This window comes from Hippocampus guttulatus, chromosome 21 (genome assembly GCF_054856545.1).
Source record: "Hippocampus guttulatus isolate MCC_2025c chromosome 21, RoL_Hgut_1.0, whole genome shotgun sequence".
NCBI classification, from domain to species: Eukaryota; Metazoa; Chordata; class Actinopteri; order Syngnathiformes; family Syngnathidae; genus Hippocampus; species Hippocampus guttulatus.
Window position 1 is genome coordinate 2,580,456 of NC_141281.1, and position 17,982 is coordinate 2,598,437.

The window sequence follows — 17,982 nt, forward strand, 5'->3', positions numbered from 1 at the left end:
AACCTGGTGTGCATAATGTGGATGCTATCCCTGCCTACGCACGCGTATTGTCGCAGGACTTAATTTTTTTTTATTTGAGCACTAAAATATAATAGTGGCCTAACCTAATTAGTATGTTGGGGCACTATATCAAGAATATACGCTTCCGTTTTCCATAATTACTTAACATTTATTAGTATACGACTGCCACGCAATTATTTCAAGAGTTCCATGACTCGAATTGTTTTATTGATCTCGAGATCAGGAGGTCATGCAGTGCTGGAAGTCAACACGCGGTGCGTGTCTTTAAATAGTCACGATGAGTATTCCTGCTGTGTGGCTTTAAGAAGGCTGTCGTAACTTGAGCCCGAAAGAGCAAAGATAAATTGGGGCGGGCCCTGCCGCGAGCAAGCTTGCACCAATCACAACAACCCCCTTAAAAAAAAAGCATTCGCGGAACCACTGGAGATATGCACGTTAGCTCTCGGCGCGGGTTGTGGATAAACATGCCCTTGTTGACACGGATGAGGAGCTCCCCCAAGCCCAGGCCCGTCTTCTCCCACGCTTCGTTGCCGCGTATGTGCTGTTGATCCGGCGCGGACAGATGCGACGCTCGTGGATATGACACGGCGCGCGCACCTCCGCCTGCAGCCGTGGGAACCTTAAGCGGCCGAGGGACAGCGAGTCCGTCCGTCTTCATGAGAGTCGTACGGTGAGCACAGCTGATTTTTCCTCAATACGCGAGGCGGCGTCAAGCTCGCCGTTTGGCCTTGCGTTGAGCTCTTGTTCGTCGAAAAGAAAGTCAACGCATCGTCGCTCTGTGCGAGCGTGACACACAAATCCTTGTCTGCTCCGAGGAATTTGATGCTAAAGGCGAAGTTCTCATCGAACGATGTGCCCCCCCCCCTCGCCCGGCCCCAACACGTCTTGCGCCAGCGCATTGCACCCTACGTACAGTTCCGATCGAACGTGAAGCAGGAAACCACAATCGACTTCAAATTCATGATTTTATTCGCAAGGAAATAGCATGTGCTTCTCGTCAGCAACACGTTTGACGCGGGCCTATTTTTGCAGATGTTAGGTCTGAACATGAAGCTGCCAACGCAAGAAAACAAACCGGGGTCACATGCGACTCAACTAGACTCCATTCCTCTCCGAATCCATTTAGACTTTTTTTGGTTTTTTTCTGTAAGAAAAGTACGGTATGTTTTCTCCTACTGCTTACAACACTTTTTAGCTCAACGTACAGTTGGACGCGAAGCTGTCAACACAAGGGAAGATGTGTCAGTCAGTCACACACCGTAGAAATAGACCACATCGTGGTGTCCCCCCGCCTACTGCCCCCCAAGACGGCTGGGACGGGCTCGGTGCCTTCAGCTACTTGTGCAAAAAAAGGACCCAACCATTTAACAGCTGCACATTGAAAAGCTTCGAGAAGGTCACAACAAGTTCACCTGGAAAGGTTTGAATGTATTTTCGGCCCAGAAAAGTCACCCGAAAGCCAAATCCCCCCCAAACTTTTTGTGAGTAGGGCATGTACGTACAGTATGCAGTGTAAGCCGAGCCGGAAACCTTCTTCCCTCTTTCTTCCCTGCGCAGCAGAGCCCGGTGGCCATGGACCCCTTCAGCCAACTTATCCTCACCATCTCGGTGTGCAGCTTCTTCACTTTCCAGTGGCTCTTCCACAAAGTCAGCCCCCGGCTGTCGGCGCGCGTCAGCCCGGGCTTCCTCGGCCTCAGCGACAAGCAGAAGGTCGAATGGAACTCCAGGTGAGCGGATGGCGACGTGCTTCAGGTGCAATTTTGGCGACGCGGATTTATCGGGCGTACCTCATGAAGTGGACGGTGAAAGTAGTTGGAGCACTTTGAAAACATCGTGGAGCAGATTGCTCGCATTGGACTCAACAGATAATATGATTGCGCAACCGGCAACGCGCATGACTCGCTCATTTTCATCGTCACTCCTTATCGCTTTATGACTCACGATGGCACTCATGAAATTAAAACGGTTGCATGGTTTAGGTGGGGTCCGGGTTCTGAGCAGGGGCGGTTCTGGATCAATTTCACTGAGGGGGCCGGGCTGGGGCCAGGGGTTTTGATGGGGGGGCACATTCAACCCAGGGCTAAAAAGACAGATTCGAAATCTTATTTGACTTTTTATTTCTTCAGACTTTGAAATTGTAGTCATAACATTACAGTGATGAGAAAAAAACAGTATTAGGAGGGCTAAAATGTCTGCAAGCGTAACAATACGTCTGTTGAGAATATTCAAGCCAGGGGATGATATGGTACCAGCCTGCCGGGGACAAAAATTGCAAATGCACTGAAGCTAGATGTTTTACATGCATATAATTATCCAAATTTTAAAAGGCAATGTCTTATATATTGATCCAGTTAAATAAAAATTTAAATAAAAAGGGAGACTAAAAAAGTTACACACACACACACACACACGCACACACACGCATACACACGCACACACAAACACGCGCGCGCACACACACTCACACACGCACACGCACACACACACACTCACACACAAATAGCACTCGTGTCGTGGTAATTTCCTTCTCTGCGGACTGCTTCTCATTTTCCCGCTCATTTTTAAATGGCGCAGCGCACTAAAGGGTCCGACTAGAATGTTAAATCACGCACTTTGGTTCCACCTTTCGCGTCGGCGACTCGGCACGACTGCGTAATCTGCGCTCGGAGGGGGGGCCACAGGGGGGGGCCAGAATCGGTGCTACAGGGGCACTGGCCCCCGTTGGCCCCCCCCCCCCCCCAGAACCGCCACTGGTTCTGAGGTGGCCGTTTTTCCTTTGACTCGGCACTCAATGCGGCCGTCGCTGTGTCTTGTCCTCTGCTGGACTTGATGGCTCACTCCAATTGTGTGTGTGACTTCCTGTCAGGCGAAAGCTTGATTGACGTGACCAGCAGCGAAAAAACAATAACCCATTTAAATGTCCGTCTGATTCGTGTTTGTTTGTGTCCTGTTCTTTTTTTTTTTTTTCAGGACAGTATCGACTCTTCACGCGCTGTTAGTGGGAATCTTCTGTCTTTATATTTTGTTCTTTGATGCCGCCGTCAACGAAGACCCAGTCTGGTAAGAGTGTTAGTCAAAGGATTTGACTTTTTAAAAAATATTTTCACCCCAGAACATGAGACGCTCAAATCAAAAGGAGATTGAAATGTTCAAATCCAAAGCTGGTGTATCTTATTTATCAGCACCGTTGTGCGCTTTTTCCCCACAGGGGAGATCCTACTCTCGTGAAGACTAATGTTGCTATCACAACGGGCTACCTCATATCTGGTAAGGAAAGAATCGCAGGTAAATGCGTAAAAAAATAAAAATAATAATAATAATCACCTGCTTTCATTTGTACAATGCCCCCCCCCCTCCTCTCTCCCCATCTTATCCTTATGTTTTCCAGATCTGTTGCTAATATTTTACTATTGGAAGGCGATAGGAGACAAGTTTTTTGTAGTGCACCATCTGGCAGCGTTGTATGCTTACTACTATGTACTGGTGAGTGCCCTATTGTCCAATAGCAGAACACGCAGGCAAGACGGGAAAGGAGACAATCGAGGGTGAACAGCAGTTGTCCCGCTGCTCCGGCCGTTTTCTTTCGTCGGCGGCCTCGCGAAATTGTCCTGGATCTCGACGATCTAGCGGTTCATCGATATGAAACAAAGTACATCAAAAATCAGCAGAAATGCTGATGCGCTCATACGTTCTGCCCCGAGAAATACATTTCGGGGTCGGTTGTCCCAGCGAGTCGACTGCGGGCAAGAAAATAGGTTGAGCCATCCACGGGCTCGTGCTCGACTTTGAGCCAACAGAGGAGGCCTTGACGGCCCCCCGCCGCACGCTTTGCTCAAATCCGTCTTTTGGACATCCAAAGCGTCACGCTGTTGACAGAAGTGCAACAAGATGATGGAGTCGGATCATCTTCACCCCCTCGTTGCTTGCTGAGAATTGACACTTAAGGAAGACCTCGCCGCTTCGTGCGTCCGGGTCTTTTAGTTTCAGTTGCTGTTCACTCTTGATTGACTCTCAAATTGTCCAGATCGTCGGTTCTCCGTCACATAATGAATATGGAAATAGATTGACTACAATGTAGTCTATTGTCCGATAGCGGGCCTGGAGGGCCGCCGTCCCGCCTGTTTCGCGGCTCTCCCGGCTGCAACGCGTCCGATTCAGATGAGCAGCTCTGAAGCGGCATTAGAACGTTCCTGATGATTTGAATCGGGTGCGTTGCTCCTTGGGAGAGCTTGAAAACGGGGCAGGACGGCGGCCCGCGAGGACCGACTTTGGACACCCCTGGACTACATGGTATTTTTTTGCATGGAATGCCCAACACTGGTATTGGCTGTTGAAGCTACCCCAATCCCCCCCCCCCCCTCGTCCTTCGTTTTACTGACCTTACCCCCGCCCCTCTCTCGACCTACTCTTGAGTTTTGGCGCAACACCTGCCTTGCATGCCGACAGCGGGGGCCCTTCAGGTATCCCGTTACCCAGCATGCCAACAAAGCGTGTTTTCCCCAACAACGGGCTGCATATCCGCAATCCCCCCCCCCCTTTTGCCATCTGTTTTTTTGTGCCGCAGACTCGTTGCGCTTCCTTGCGCTTTCCCTCCAAAGAGAAAACTGGCAATGAAGCGCTAAAGCAAACAAAAAGTGTTCTTTCCAAAAAAATGCAAAACGGGGCGCGGCGCTCTGCCGTCCGTTCTGGCGCCGGAGTCGAGCCTGAACGCGCGAAACCTTTGAATTCCGAATCCTGTCATATGGTCCTACTGGACATGGTCACAATGCCGTCGCTGGCTGGATATTGGAGTAAAAGTGTGCTTCTCATCATAATCCCATCTTTTTTTCTTTTCTTTTTTTTTTTGTTTTTGTTGCTTTCTTTAGAGATCATGCCATTGTCAACGAGATGCTTGCGCAGCATGTCAAAGCATGCGTCCCCGGTGACGAATGTCATTCGCGTCGACTACGAGTTCCACTTGTAGCCACATGGGGGCAGCAGAAATCGGTGGTCAAAATGAATGCACCGTCGCCATTTTTGTTGTGAATGTGCAGCTTCCCGACATACACGGAGAAGCCTTTAGCAACTCTTGACAGAAATAATTGTCCTGATTTCTGTCTCTCTATAAAAGTGCAGTCAATGTTGCCCCATTAGTCTGATTGAAAGGTCTCGTATGGGCAAGCCGAACCCACACATCCATACTGTCACTGGACACTCATGTCTTCCTTCGAAATGTCATCCCGTCCAATAGTTTTTCATTCCCGATACCTAATGACAACCAGAATTGTCTCCGCCCTCGTTGTGATTTCCATTTGCTCTATTTTGATCAGTAGACAAACTTGTGCTTTGTGGTCAAAGTTTTGTTCGTTGGCGTCGCAGCGTACGTCTATGTGTGGGTGTTCACTCCAAACCGCAAGATGGATTCATCTCATTTCGAGACGTTTACGAGGTTTACTACCTAAGGGTCGGTGGTACAAGTGAGCGGCATTATTTGTTTTGTTTTTTTTAAAGCTTGCTTTCATAATTGTTCTTCGTCACCAAAGGTCTTGATGAGAAGAGTGACTTTTCACCTGAATTTCTGTTTGGAACCAATCGGAAAACCAGAATATGACGACTTTTCGATGCATGCTTCGTTTCTCAACGTTTGCATTTGTGGCTCCATATTTGTATGTCGAGGCTTTTTTTTTGGGGGGGGGAGGGTTGTGGGAGGGGGGGGGTAGTGTTCTCATCGTTCTGTCTCTCTTTCTGTCCGTCCGTCTCTTTAACATTATCATCCCCTCGTCCAAACCAACATGCAAAGATGACCAAATTGGCTTGTGTGAAGACACTTCATGCAAAAACTACCAAGACGGCGTGTATGTGCGTCGTTATCCGGGGAGCTTTTGATCTAGATGGGGAGGGGGGAGGGGGGGCTCCTCCTTATTTAATTCCTGTCTTGTCTGCTGTTATTGCTGTTTGGTTGCACTGAGCAGATGTGATGCCCAGTCACAGTATGGACTTACCAGTTCCTAGAGGTACGAGCGCGCTCGCGCTCAGATGGAAAATAGTGTACGCAGACCGTGCGCTGATTTGTATCCCTTAGTAAGTATGTTGTGGTGACAGGCTTGTATTTCAGGTAAGTTTCCTTTTTGCATGATACGCAAAGTCGGGGCCAGGAGTCAACGATGCCGACCGCACACACAATGAGGTCCAATCAGAGATCACTCAAATAGAATCGGTTCTACCTTCCGACGCTGGAAACTTCAAACGACAAACTTGTCAATCGTAGCTGACGGAAATCTAATTTGGAGGCCCTTTTGCGTGCGATTTCCGCCTGCTATTCCAAAGGAATATTGGCTTGGACGTGTTGTTGCCAACCGCTTTCACGCAGTCGCATTTTCTTTGTTTTGATGAAAATCACGAGAGCCCGTTTGATCGACCGTCTGTCCAAAAAGCAGCGCCGATGCGACCAAAGCGTCGGAGGCTTCATTCCAAGTGGTCTGACTTGATGTCCCGCGTCTTAGTTCCAAGTCCCAATTGACGCGGAGCCTGGCGTTTGTCGTGACTTGACCCCGAAAGACCATTTGGGGTCATTGGCCGTTGCCTCTCGTCGAGCTGCGTCCGAAAGGGGCCGAATGTGATTTGATCCTTGTTGTACGAGTCGGGTCGGTCCTTGAGATCTTGTCTTGTTTTCTGTACCTGTTTTACCTCGACGCTCTTTTCCTCTTTTTGCTCTCTTTGCAGGGCCAAGGCATGTTGCCTTATTTCGCTAACTTCCGTCTGCTGGCCGAGTTTTCTACTCCTTGCGTGAACCAGCGGTACGTAGCATCCCGTCGCCGGGTGGCTCTCTGTCATCAGAGCTCCGTTTTGGGGCCTTTCTCACCGTTTTCCTCCAAAAGGCAAATGCACTCAAGTAGCGGCCGGCGGTATTTAGTGATCGATTCAACTGCGGAGATTAGGGGCCATCCAAAGTGGTACTTTGTGTCAAGGACGTACGTTGAAGTTGAATGCGCCATTGTTGTTCCCGTTGCAGCTGGTTCTTTGAAGTTCTAGGCTACCCGAGGACTTCCCGGCCCAACATGGCGAACGGCGTGGCCATGGCAGCGGTGTTCTTCATGGTGCGCGTGGCCGTGATGCCGGTCTACTACGGCCGCATGTACGCCGTTTACGGCACGGAGGCCTTTTACCTGGTGCCCCGCGGCGGGCGCCTGGCGTGGATCTGCTCCAGCATCTGCTTGGACGTCATGAACGTGATGTGGATGCGCAAGATCGCCCGAGGCTGCTACAAAGTGCTGCAGTCGGCACGCCGGGCCAAAGACGGCGCCGCGCCCCATGAGAACGGGAAAGTCGACTAGGAGCAGGAAGCGGACGCCGCGTGCTAGCGGGCACCATTAAGAGCCGAGAATCTAACCAGGAGGAAAGATTCCAAAAGCTGGGACAGGTATGATGGATCAGCTGACCGCCCGCCTACAAGCCATGCAATGACCTCTCGGCAATACTCTTGCGTTGCTTATCTTTTATTCGCAGTATTTTTTTTCAACAACAATTGACCCCTTTGGTGAACAACGGAGCCCAAACTGAAAGTGTTTACTTCTCTTTTCACACACACACACATTCACTGGTTAAGACTAATACCGCCAGAGATCCTCATTGAAGGTCGGTGCCATCAAGTCCTTAAAGGCTCAACTTTCTTTTTCTTTTCATTTTTTTCTACTCTCCAGGGACACAAAGACAAAGTAAGAAGTGTGACTAAAGCAGTGATTTTGCTATTGAAGAGACTTGTTGACAAAGTAGCCTTTTTAGAGGAAGAGCAGGCCATTTCCAACGGATTGAAACATGATGTCACCGTGCTTCTTGTTGTTGTTTTTTTTTCCCATGCAGTATAAGAAGCTTGGAGTTTTATCATGAACAAGACTTGCATTTGGAGACGCTGCAAGGGAAACTGACCGTCAATGCTCTTTTTCCTCTCACGAATGGGATTTTAAAGTCAGGGAGTCCATCAGTATGAACAGAATGACGGTCACATCACTGTTAATGATAAACACCGTCGACGTTGATTTATTTGACCTTTTAAAGGAGTGAAACTAAAAGCAGGATTTTTTTTTTTTTTTTTTTTTTTTTTTACATCTATGACTTGATCCCCCCCCCCCATTTTTGGGGGGGGCACAGTATTGCCACTCAGCTGCAGTGTTTCAATGTGTTTAAATCATCTTTTAAAAGATTTAAATTATTTTCAGTTCATGTTTCACCAAACGTTTCCCCATTAGAATACAAGCATTCTTAACTCATTCACTCCCAAAGACGTTTTTAAACGTCTTTTCAGACTTGGTCTAGAATTGGCTGGTCCTGAATGAGTTAAGGGGAAACGACATCTCTGCCAGATACAGTACTCATCAAAAATGTCATTTCTATGATTTATTATATATATATTTTTAAAGCCTCGCTACGTCCAGCTTTTGTTGCCTTGTCTTTTCAGTTTGCCTTGTCTCTTCGAATGTTCGTAGGCTTGCGGATTTGTCGTGTTTTAACAGTTGACGAGACCGCCAAGTCGGTGCTTTTCGTGTTCAACGCGCTAGATTGTGTTCACAGCCGTGCGAGGCTCACGTGCGCATCCTGTTTGTGATCAGGTTCACCTCAAGTCCGCCGTGAGCGTAAAAACCTTCACCGATGGAGATCTTGGCTTTTCACGTTATCAATGGATGTTCTTGGCGGCGGGGAGAGTCCTAATTCTTGTCTTCTACCCGAGGCGGTCATATTCTCGTGCAACGAAAAGTGAGGAAGTGCACAATGGCGGTCAGATGTGTGCGCCTGGTCATATTGCACTGGAACGGATTTCATTCTCTTATGGCGGTGATAGACGCACGCGCACCGCGTTGACTTCATGGCAAGCTCCACAGAACGCCGTCGCAAAGCAGCCGTTCAATGGTTTTCATGTCCGGCGCAGAACTCATTAGCAAGGGAATACTTGAAAAGTCAGCCGCTGTTGACGACACATCACAATGTGGCCAGTGCAAATAGCAATCTAGTCTGTGTGGAACTTTCATGACATGATCGGTGGACTAAAGTCAGTCCCAAGTTCGATATTGGATGGAGAAGAGATGGGAGTGGCTACGGAGAGGGGGTGGGGGGGGGGGGGGCGCTAAATGACATTCTGTGAATGTGATGTGAATTATTGGAGAAGAGCAAATGATCAGCATGACATTTTTATTTGTTCCTTATAATAAATGACAAATTGAACCGTGGGCAGTGTCTTGTTATTTTGGGGATAAACGATGTCACGTTCACTTAAGTCGACAAGTACTTTTGGATGGACAGATCAATGTTGTTGGCAGAATGTGGATAGATTTCCTATTTCTAGATACAGAATAACTCTGAATGTGGGAAATGCAGTCATTGGCATGGGCGAATGCATCAAAGCATCCACGATTAGGGTTGGACATTTCCCTAAATGACATTTTTTGGAATATTTTCATCTGATTGATCTGAAATCTTGGTTGCATGGCGTTTTGGGCAGAATCACGTTGCTGGGCTACATGCATGAAACTAGTTGGGAGTAAGGGTGTGCCCCCCCCCCAAAAAAAACAAAAATAAATTCACTCAACCCTCGGGAGTTTCTATGCGAAGATTCAAGAAACCGATGTCAAAGTTCAGAATCGACTTTGGCGATTTTTCAAAAATCAAAGGTGGCACCACCACTTTCCTCCAGCAGATGGCAGCGCGCAGCCAATTTGTTGCGTCCTGAAGCGTTCAGCAGAGTCAACGTCAGAAAGAGTGACTGACTTTAATCTGGCCCCATTCAATTGATGTATTGCTCATGGGTTACATTGTTCGGAATTGTTCCAATATGTAATGAGAAAACAACTGCAACATACCGACTGAGGCTGTGTCAAAGGTCGTTGCTTTGCACACAAGGCGCCATGTCAGTTTTGCCACAATGTAGAAATAACACATTGTTGATCCATTTTTATGCTTTTTCAAAGTCCGTGCGGTCAACAAGGAAAAGTTGAGTGACCTTCACAATCCCCAAACTGTTTCAGCGACGCCCCCTCCCCTTGAAGCTTAAATAGAACTGTGGTGTATCAGCCACTTGTCCCAAAAGGCCTGCTGCCTTCCTAAATGTCAGCACATTGCATGTGCAGGAGTCATCTCCATGGCAACACAAAATGCTCCACTGCCACTTGCAGTGCACGCAAACTACAGTAACGCTTCAAAGTATTTCAACAACATTGTACGCGTATTGCAGTCGAGCGATGTCGCTCTGCACTACATACTGAGCGCTGCTTCTCGTGGTTCGGTATTTACTGATAGTGTCAGTATTGTCTCCAATGGGTGAGATTTTCGAGAACACACCTGTTCTTTGAGCGTTCTTGACTTGCAAGATGTGCTCATTTTGGCATTTTTGATGCAGCCCTTGTATTTGATCTCATGATTGTTGTCGCTTACTCTAAGGTTCTGTGGCCTTGCGGGCGCGGCAACTGAGCTGCGATGCAAATCCTTACGATTTGGCCTTTGTCGAGAATGCTATACGGTGGGTCAATAGAATACTTGGTGAGTTGCGTGATGCTGCACACAGGCATGCGCACAAACTGTTTTTAGTTTCAGGGTATCCAATGTCTTTCCTACGCCCCTTCCAGGACATCTGTGTTGGGTTTAATGGTCACATGTCACGAACACCGACCGCTCGCCCAGAAGAGCTCACTCTGAGCCTTAGAAATGCACATTTGTTGCATGCGAATGCAAAAAACAAATGCACATTTCCAATATTGCTTTGGACACACCTTCAAAACTAAAGCGAGGGCTTTACGTGTTTCCTTTTATTGGATTGCGCATGTTGTCCCGTGCCCGCCCGACTGTCTACGGGGACGTTTCACGAAGCGAGACGCGATCTGATACCACTGCGCGCCTTGTAGAAATGTGAAATGTCAATCAGATTCCTGTCAATCGCAACCCCCGGTGTGTTTAGCATACGCCCACTGACCTAAATTTTAGGGACATTTTACAACGCAGACGTGAAGATGAAAAGCTCTGCCCCCTCGAGTGACCGCTTTTTACCGAGTCGCTTTCTTTAATTTGTCTCGCTTGCTGGATGTTGTCGGTATCTGACTGGACGACTGATCTGCCGTGCTCCGGAATTTGATGTGGCCTTCGAAGTCCTTGCCAGAAAAAAACCCCCAAAACGCTCGTTAAAATAAAAGACACTGCCATAATGTTGGAAAGGTGGATTTCGTGATCGGGCTCTTGCAGTTGAGCGCGAAACTGCCTGATTGTGTGTCCTGCAAGTGCGTTTTGGGTGATTGTCTGTTTTCCGACAGACATTGAAAGCATCACACACGCCTCGCTGAAGTTTGCGAAGACGTCGACGAACAGCGTGCTCGGGACGGGCGAGAGTATGCGTGGCGTGCGCGCGCGCGCGCGACTGCGTGTGTGTATATATGAGAAGGCAACCGGCTCAACTGTCACCTGAGACTCAGAAGAGCCGAGGAGACCAAGTGTTCGCTCACCATCGCTCCTCTCGTCTGCCGCCCGTTGCCCTTTCTCGGCTTTGAACGACCGGTAAGCGACGATTGCGCTCTCCTCGTGTACGCGTCGTCTGTTTGTGATTTTGTTGTTATTGTCCTCGTCGTCATTATAGCGACACGTCGTCCCGCACAGCGTTGACGAAATGTCTCAGTCGGATGTCAACGGGGCGCCTCGCAGGGGGAAGGTGCTCACTCTGGACACGATGAACCCCAACATCAAGCAGGTGGAGTACGCCGTTCGGGGGGCCATCGTGCAACGGGCGGTGAAGATTGAGAAGGAGCTCAGAGAGGTAATTCAAAGTCAAGTGCGACCAGTCTCCACTTGCTGAGCTTGCAACTTGAAAATCATTCGCCCCCCCCCCCCTCTCACACATCAGCCGATGCCGTAAGCGCTCGCTTACGTATAAGCAGGAAGTACCAAGACGCTCGTGAAACTAAATGTGCACAATGCAGGGTGCCCTCGGTTTGCGATGGAGTTTCGCTCCTATGGCGACGACGTAAGTCGGAACGCGTCGTGGACTCTGAGCAAGCAATGCTAAAGCAGCAGTGAAGTCGTCATGACAGCACATACTTGGCCGAAAAGGCAGCATGGTGCATGTCTGCCTCGCGGTTCTGAGGTTCAGCTTTGGAATCTTTGTCATTCAAGTTTGCATGTTCTCCCTGCGCTGCATGGGCTTTGCCCCCCCCCCCCCCCCCACTCCAAATCCTCCATTGCATCTTGCATGCCATTGAAGACCCACTCAAGTGCACAAACATCTCCCATTCCGTTTTCCCCCGGTCGTATTGATCCAATGTGTTCTGCTGGGCAGGCGTTGCAGCCGTAACCGCTGTAATGCGACACTCCCTGCAGTCTTTGGTCCTCTAAGTGCTTGAGGACCAGGATTCTGGAGGAGGATGTGGTCTATCTCAAAAGTTGTTACATAAGAAGTGAGGCAACGTTCCCTCCGGCCTCTTTTGTCTCTCCTCCCCACAGCCCGCAGTGTTCTTTGGACGACGCTCTCGGCGTGAGGCCCAGCAATGCTTTTTATCTGGTCAAGAGCCGCATGGAAAGTAATTGGTGCTTTGGGGGGGAGCACCGCAGGCTCTCTGAGTACATTTGGGGAAGGCAAAGAAAGCATTTTTAACAAATTGAGCTCCACAATCAATAAACGGGTCGCTCGCCCTTAGAATGAAATGCCCTGGATCAAGGATGAATAGAATAAATGAAGGATCACGCAAGTATTATTTGCAATATTTTTCAAGGAAGCGGGACTTCTTTAGACTGCAAACTAGTTGTTGAGGACGAGGCAAACGATGTTGCCTCCATTTTGCATCGGTTACTCCAAGACATCGGCAGTCCATTCCAATCGTCAGTTCTTAGTGTGGCAAATACCCTGAAACGGTGCAACCAGGGAAACATTATTTTGATGGTGCACCAAAAAATCTATGCAATCATACCTCACCGGATTAAAAGGCACGAGGTTGTTCTTAAAATCTTTTTTACTTCTGGAAAAAAATGTTTCGAGAAGTTTTTGGGTTTTTTGGCCATGAGAGTTTGGATGCTGAAGCGAGCGCGTCCTGCCGGATCTCTGACTGGAAACCGTTTCATGACAGCTCAGCAGATTTGACGTCGATGTGTAAATGTGTGCTGCCGTTTATGGGCGCGACGGTGACCTGACGAAACTTTGGCCCAGATCTGCGGCAGCGGAGTGTCGAGAAGGACAATTTGGGTCAGGCAAAGAAAGCAAAACAGCTGAATGTGATTGATGACCACGGTGAATAACGTTTGCTTTTATCAGGGCAGCCGCTTTGTAAGACATCTACTAAAATGTCAACTAAGCGGCGGCGTTTCCTGCCTCGCGTTGTGTAACCAGCGCCTGGCGGCTCCTCTCCTCGTCCGCCGTGAACAGCGGCCCCTTTGTTGCTTGAGTAAATGCGCAGGCTAGAAACGTGAGGAGGCACCCGATCCCAACTCAATCTCGGAGCCGCTTTCCGCTGCTTTCTCCGCTGGCAGCATCCGCTTCGTGCTGAGGGGTCCGTTTGTTGGGTGGCAATCATTGTTAGGCTGCAAAGAACTCCAAAATGTGACGGCCAGCTGTTTTTTCCCTGACACGCATGTTGACTGAAACTGAAAATGAAAGCCACGTGCGAACGAACGAGGTCGGCCGAGGTCGGCATCGGCCGTCAAGCGCGGCCTTGTGCAATGCAGCGGGCGTCTCCGCCCCCACACTCAAAACTTTCCGGCGCCGTATGCCGTAAACGTTTCCTAGTAGCCCTGCGCTAATGCCAGCGTGTCAAATGGCGTCGTTTGACAGGCGTAAACATGTGAATGTCGAAGACAAAGTCTACATTCGACTCGGTGTGTCAAAGTCCATCGTGGGGTTGCGTCATCTGATAAAAGACTGCGGCCGCCGCACGTCGGCGGCCATCAGAAGCCACGCCGGAACCAAAGCGGAGCGCGCGAGGTCGAATCGGGACAATGCGGCCAATAAATAAAGGCTGAGCTCAAGATCAATGCTAAGTGGATGAGGAAGAAAATCAAACCATAAAAGGGTTGATTCATCACACCACAACGCCCCCCCACCCCCTCTAGTCTCTAGAAAGCTAAAAGGCACTGTGAAAGATGACGCATGCACAAGAGTAAATGTTGCATTTGCCGGGTGAATAGCAATACTTGGGAGGTGATTGACATTTCCGTGGATAAAAGTGCAGTCATCGCAGCATCACGGACGCCTTTTCCACCTGGAAACAAACTTTCTGCTCGTTGGGCGCCAGGGCCAGCGCTGCAGCAAGTTGCAGAAATTTGCCAGAAATGTTTAGAGCACGTCAGCGTTCCTTGCATGATTGGCGGGTTTGATCACTAAACGCATCACTCGGTGTGATTGATTGCACTTCACTCTTGCGTTGTGTTTTGTACGCAGGGTGCCAAGAAACCTTTCACGGAAGTCATTAAGGCCAACATCGGCGACGCTCACGCAATGGGCCAGAAGCCCATCACGTTTCTCAGACAGGTTGGACATTTCCCGTTTCAAGGATGATGCAACTGCGGCAAACTGGGATTCACCTCGGCGGCATCGCTTTGCGCGCAAACGCGTTTTGTTGGTCCTCCGCAGGTTCTGGCTATGTGCGCTTATCCTGAGCTCCTCAAGGACGACGCCTTTCCGAAGGATGCCAAGCAACGGGCGCAGCGGATTCTTGAGGCCTGCGGAGGTCACAGTATAGGTCAGAACGTAACTCCACCGCCATCCGCTTCGCCTCCTCTCCACGCTTTGCGCGCGTGTCAATAATTGACACGCTTGCCCGGTGGCCGAACACTCAAGTTAATCTTCATTGAAGGTGCGTACAGCGCCAGCCAGGGCATCGAGTGCATCCGTCAGGATGTATCGCGTTTCATCGAGAGGAGAGATGGCGGCATCGCATCCAATCCGGACAACGTCTTCCTTTCCACCGGGGCCAGCGACGCCATCGTGGTATGAAGTCATTTGCCTGCTGCGCGACTTTCCCGGCAAACTGATCATTTCAGTGGCACGCGGGGGCGCTTTCTGTGCTTGCGGCCCAACTAACCCGCCGGAGTTAGTTATCAACCGCTGTACTTTGCTCCACCCATGTCGCTGCACAATTGTCGACCTGCCATATCCAAACCATGGCCATTCGCGGCAACTATTAACTCATTCAGTACCAGCCAATTCTGGAACAAGTCTGAAAAGACGTTTAAAAACGTCTTTGGGAGTGAATGAGTTAAAAATGACATTTGACACGGCCCGCTACGCTAGTTCAAAAAATTAATCATTAAAAAGAGGGTGGGGATGGGCAGAGTGAAAAAGTGGGGTGTCAAAAAAAAAAATGGTGCCACTGCTGCAAATAACTTTTCTCGCAACCTTCACATGCATCGTTTATCGTTGGCTTGGCGACGGTTGCCAACGTCTCGGTTCCTCTCTGCTCGCCTCCGTATCCCAGACCATGCTCAAGTTGATGGTGAGCGGCGAGGGTCGTACCCGTACGGGAGTGATGATCTCCATCCCGCAGTATCCGCTGTACTCGGCCGCCATCGCGGACTTGGGCGCCGTGCAGATTAGTTACTACTTGGATGAGGACAAGTGTTGGAGCCTGGATGTGGCGGAGTTGCGAAGGGCCCTGCGAGCGGCGAGGGAGCACTGCCAGCCCCGCGTGCTCTGCATCATCAACCCCGGAAATCCCACCGGTACCTTTTTTTTTTTTTTTTTTTTCTCGTATTTGACATTTGTTGCAAAACTTTGGGGTGCATTTGTGGCGGTCGCGTCTAGATTCGTGATCCTTCTCAAATGCGGGTCTCCCTTGTTGCAGGTCAGGTCCAGAGCAGGCAGTGCATTGAAGACGTGATCCGCTTTGCAAAAGAGGAGCGCCTCTTCCTCATGGCTGATGAAGTAATTCTGAAAATCCCATGACAGTGTTGTGCGTGGAGACGTTCCTTTTGATGCACACCGTCCAGAATGTGTGTCGATTTTGCTTCCGCTTATTTTTTCTTAGGTCTACCAGGACAATGTGTATGCAGAAGGCTGCAAGTTTCACTCCTTTAAGAAGGTGCTCTTTGAGATGGGACCAGAGTACTCGAGCACTGTGGAGTTGGCCTCCTTCCACTCCACCTCGAAATGCTACATGGGAGAGTGAGTTACACAAGAAAGAAATAAGAGTCAACCTCCGTGCCATCGAAACAATAGACAAAATTTGACCGAGCAGGAAACCGCAATCCAGGTCACACGGACGCACGGTGCGGCAAAGCTCACTTTTTTGTGTCGTTCTGAAGTTAAGGTCAATCGATGCGATTTCGTATTTCACCTTCAAGTGGAAAAGCTGCGCCGCGCGTGTCTGTGACCATCAGGTGCGGATTCCGCGGAGGCTATATGGAGATCGTTAACATGGACCCGGCGGTGAAGGCCCAACTTGTCAAGCTGGTGTCGGTGCGCTTATGCCCCCCCGTCCCCGGGCAGGCCCTCCTGGACTTGGTGGTGAATCCCCCTCAGCCCGACGAGCCCTCCTACGCCGGCTTCATGAAGGTATGACGATCGGCTCGAGTTCGACGGCGCGGTGATTGAAGATGTCTTTCGGAGCCCGAGAAATCCATTTCCAAAGCGTGGCCATGCGGTCTGAGTGAATCGGATCAATAGTGACGGGAAAGTGCAGCATGGCTCCGAGTCCATTTGAGCGATGCCGCGGGTGGGCCATTAGTGCGGCGGCGTGCCGATGCGCTCTTCCGCTTCAACGGTGAGAATCTTCAATCATTGCAAGCGTTTCACATCTCAAGTCACAGTGAAGCAAATGTCAACTTTTGCAACGGCGTCAACGGTTGGGGGATGCGCTCGGCAAACGCATCGGCACCAAATAAGTCTTGTGGCCATCGCTTTCGGCGACGTCTTTCGTGCGTGTAAAGGCGCAATGTGATCCAGCTTCAGTGATCGGCCGGCCGATATCTTTTCAAAAGCGTCAACCTTTTTCGTAACCCTCCCTTATCCCGAGCAATGTTCTGGAAATGAATTCAAGGACTCGGCCGCTCACGCCTGCATCGGCCACCAGAGGGTGACAAAAATCAATTGTGCAACATTAGATCGGGCCCGCGCCGCTTCAAATGACTAAAGTTTGAGCGGTTGTAAAATGCTCGGCAGCTCTTCATACTGACGCACGGCCCGTGTGGATTTTCACCGTCGCCCCCACAGGAACGTACTGCGGTGCTGGACGCCTTGGCCAAGAAGGCCAGGATGACCGAGCAGATTTTCAACAAGGTGCCCGGTATCACGTGTAACCCCGTGCAGGGCGCCATGTACACTTTCCCCCGCATCACTCTGCCGCCAAAGGCAATCGACAAGGCTAAGGTATGTTGGCGTCGCTTCGGTTTCCGTACGTCCTCCTTTTTCCGATGTACCGTGCCAACGTTACAGGAGGAAGGCCAAGTGCCTGACATGTTTTACTGCATGAGGCTGCTGGAAGAGGAGGGCATCTGTCTGGTACCAGGTAGCGGCTTCGGGCAAAGAGAGGGAACGTTCCATTTCAGGTCAGTCGAAGACGGCGTTCAACTCCCCCCACCCCCCACGGCAACAGTTTTTTTTTCTTCCTCTGTCCAGGATGACCATCCTACCCCCGGCTGAGAAATTAGAGATTGTACTGCATAAGATCAGCGCCTTCCACCAGCGCTTCACAAAAGAGTTTTCTTAAGTCTTCCACTTTTAAGTGTTCCAAGTACCAACCTTCTCTCAAGTGCCTTTTTCCTAACAAGTGTAGCTTGGAGATCGGCCCATTCTACTTTCGCTTAAGTTTTTAGAATAGCGCGCGTCAACCACTTTTATGATGCACGACGCACTTTGCTACGCCAGATAATCGTGCTAACTCTTCATCATCCCAAAAAGAGAAACGCCGCTGTCCCATCGAGCGGCGGCTCCGCGCAAACTCGCGCCTGCCGTTCGAGGTGCCAGCTGAAATGTAAGAAGCGCTTTGAAAACGCCATTAAACGCTTGCATTTGTAACATTTGCTATT

The 17,982-nt window shown here is 49.8% G+C and overlaps 2 protein-coding genes across 9 annotated transcripts; both read left to right on the plus strand.

Annotated features, from left to right (window-relative positions):
* Positions 1-337: 337 nt before the first annotated feature.
* Positions 338-11,430, plus strand: tlcd4a (TLC domain containing 4a). 7 transcript variants are annotated; one of them, XR_015098944.1, is made up of 8 exons: positions 343-691; positions 1,579-1,748; positions 2,992-3,081; positions 3,230-3,288; positions 3,410-3,504; positions 6,724-6,797; positions 7,013-7,420; positions 11,292-11,430. XR_015098944.1 is itself a non-coding variant. In XM_086101382.1 (7 exons), exons 2-7 carry the CDS (start codon positions 1,594-1,596, stop codon positions 7,332-7,334), a joined length of 795 nt encoding a protein of 264 aa, XP_085957508.1. In that variant the 5' UTR covers positions 338-691; positions 1,582-1,593; the 3' UTR covers positions 7,335-8,100. The 7 variants fall into 7 exon arrangements, 2 of the variants coding, with proteins under 2 accessions (XP_085957508.1, XP_085957506.1); XR_015098943.1 differs by lacking the exon at positions 11,292-11,430 and adding an exon at positions 8,607-9,107; XR_015098940.1 differs by lacking the exon at positions 11,292-11,430 and adding an exon at positions 7,507-8,100 and having other exon boundaries at positions 344-691.
* LOC147186701 (alanine aminotransferase 2-like) lies at positions 11,370-17,971 on the plus strand. Of its 2 annotated transcripts, none has more exons than XM_086101379.1 (12): positions 11,370-11,532; positions 11,612-11,722; positions 14,399-14,488; positions 14,591-14,699; positions 14,814-14,947; positions 15,435-15,678; positions 15,801-15,880; positions 15,984-16,120; positions 16,336-16,510; positions 17,168-17,323; positions 17,390-17,502; positions 17,573-17,971. In XM_086101379.1, exons 2-12 carry the CDS (start codon positions 11,642-11,644, stop codon positions 17,661-17,663), a joined length of 1,410 nt encoding a protein of 469 aa, XP_085957505.1. In that variant the 5' UTR covers positions 11,370-11,532; positions 11,612-11,641; the 3' UTR covers positions 17,664-17,971. The 2 variants fall into 2 exon arrangements, with proteins under 2 accessions (XP_085957505.1, XP_085957504.1); XM_086101378.1 differs by having other exon boundaries at positions 11,371-11,532; positions 11,612-11,788.
* The last annotated feature ends 11 nt before the right edge of the window (positions 17,972-17,982 follow it).

Coding starts and splice junctions, on each gene's coding strand:
- tlcd4a (XM_086101382.1), top strand. CDS start 1,594: ATGGACCCCTTCAGCCAACTTATCCTCACCATCTCGGTGTGCAGCTTC. Junction 1,749..2,991: donor AAGGTCGAATGGAACTCCAG/GTGAGCGGATGG, acceptor TTTTTTTTTCAG/GACAGTATCGACTCTTCACG. Junction 6,798..7,012: donor ACTCCTTGCGTGAACCAGCG/GTACGTAGCATC, acceptor TTCCCGTTGCAG/CTGGTTCTTTGAAGTTCTAG.
- LOC147186701 (XM_086101378.1), top strand. CDS start 11,642: ATGTCTCAGTCGGATGTCAACGGGGCGCCTCGCAGGGGGAAGGTGCTC. Junction 15,881..15,983: donor TCTTCCTCATGGCTGATGAA/GTAATTCTGAAA, acceptor ATTTTTTCTTAG/GTCTACCAGGACAATGTGTA. Junction 17,503..17,572: donor GAGGGAACGTTCCATTTCAG/GTCAGTCGAAGA, acceptor TCCTCTGTCCAG/GATGACCATCCTACCCCCGG.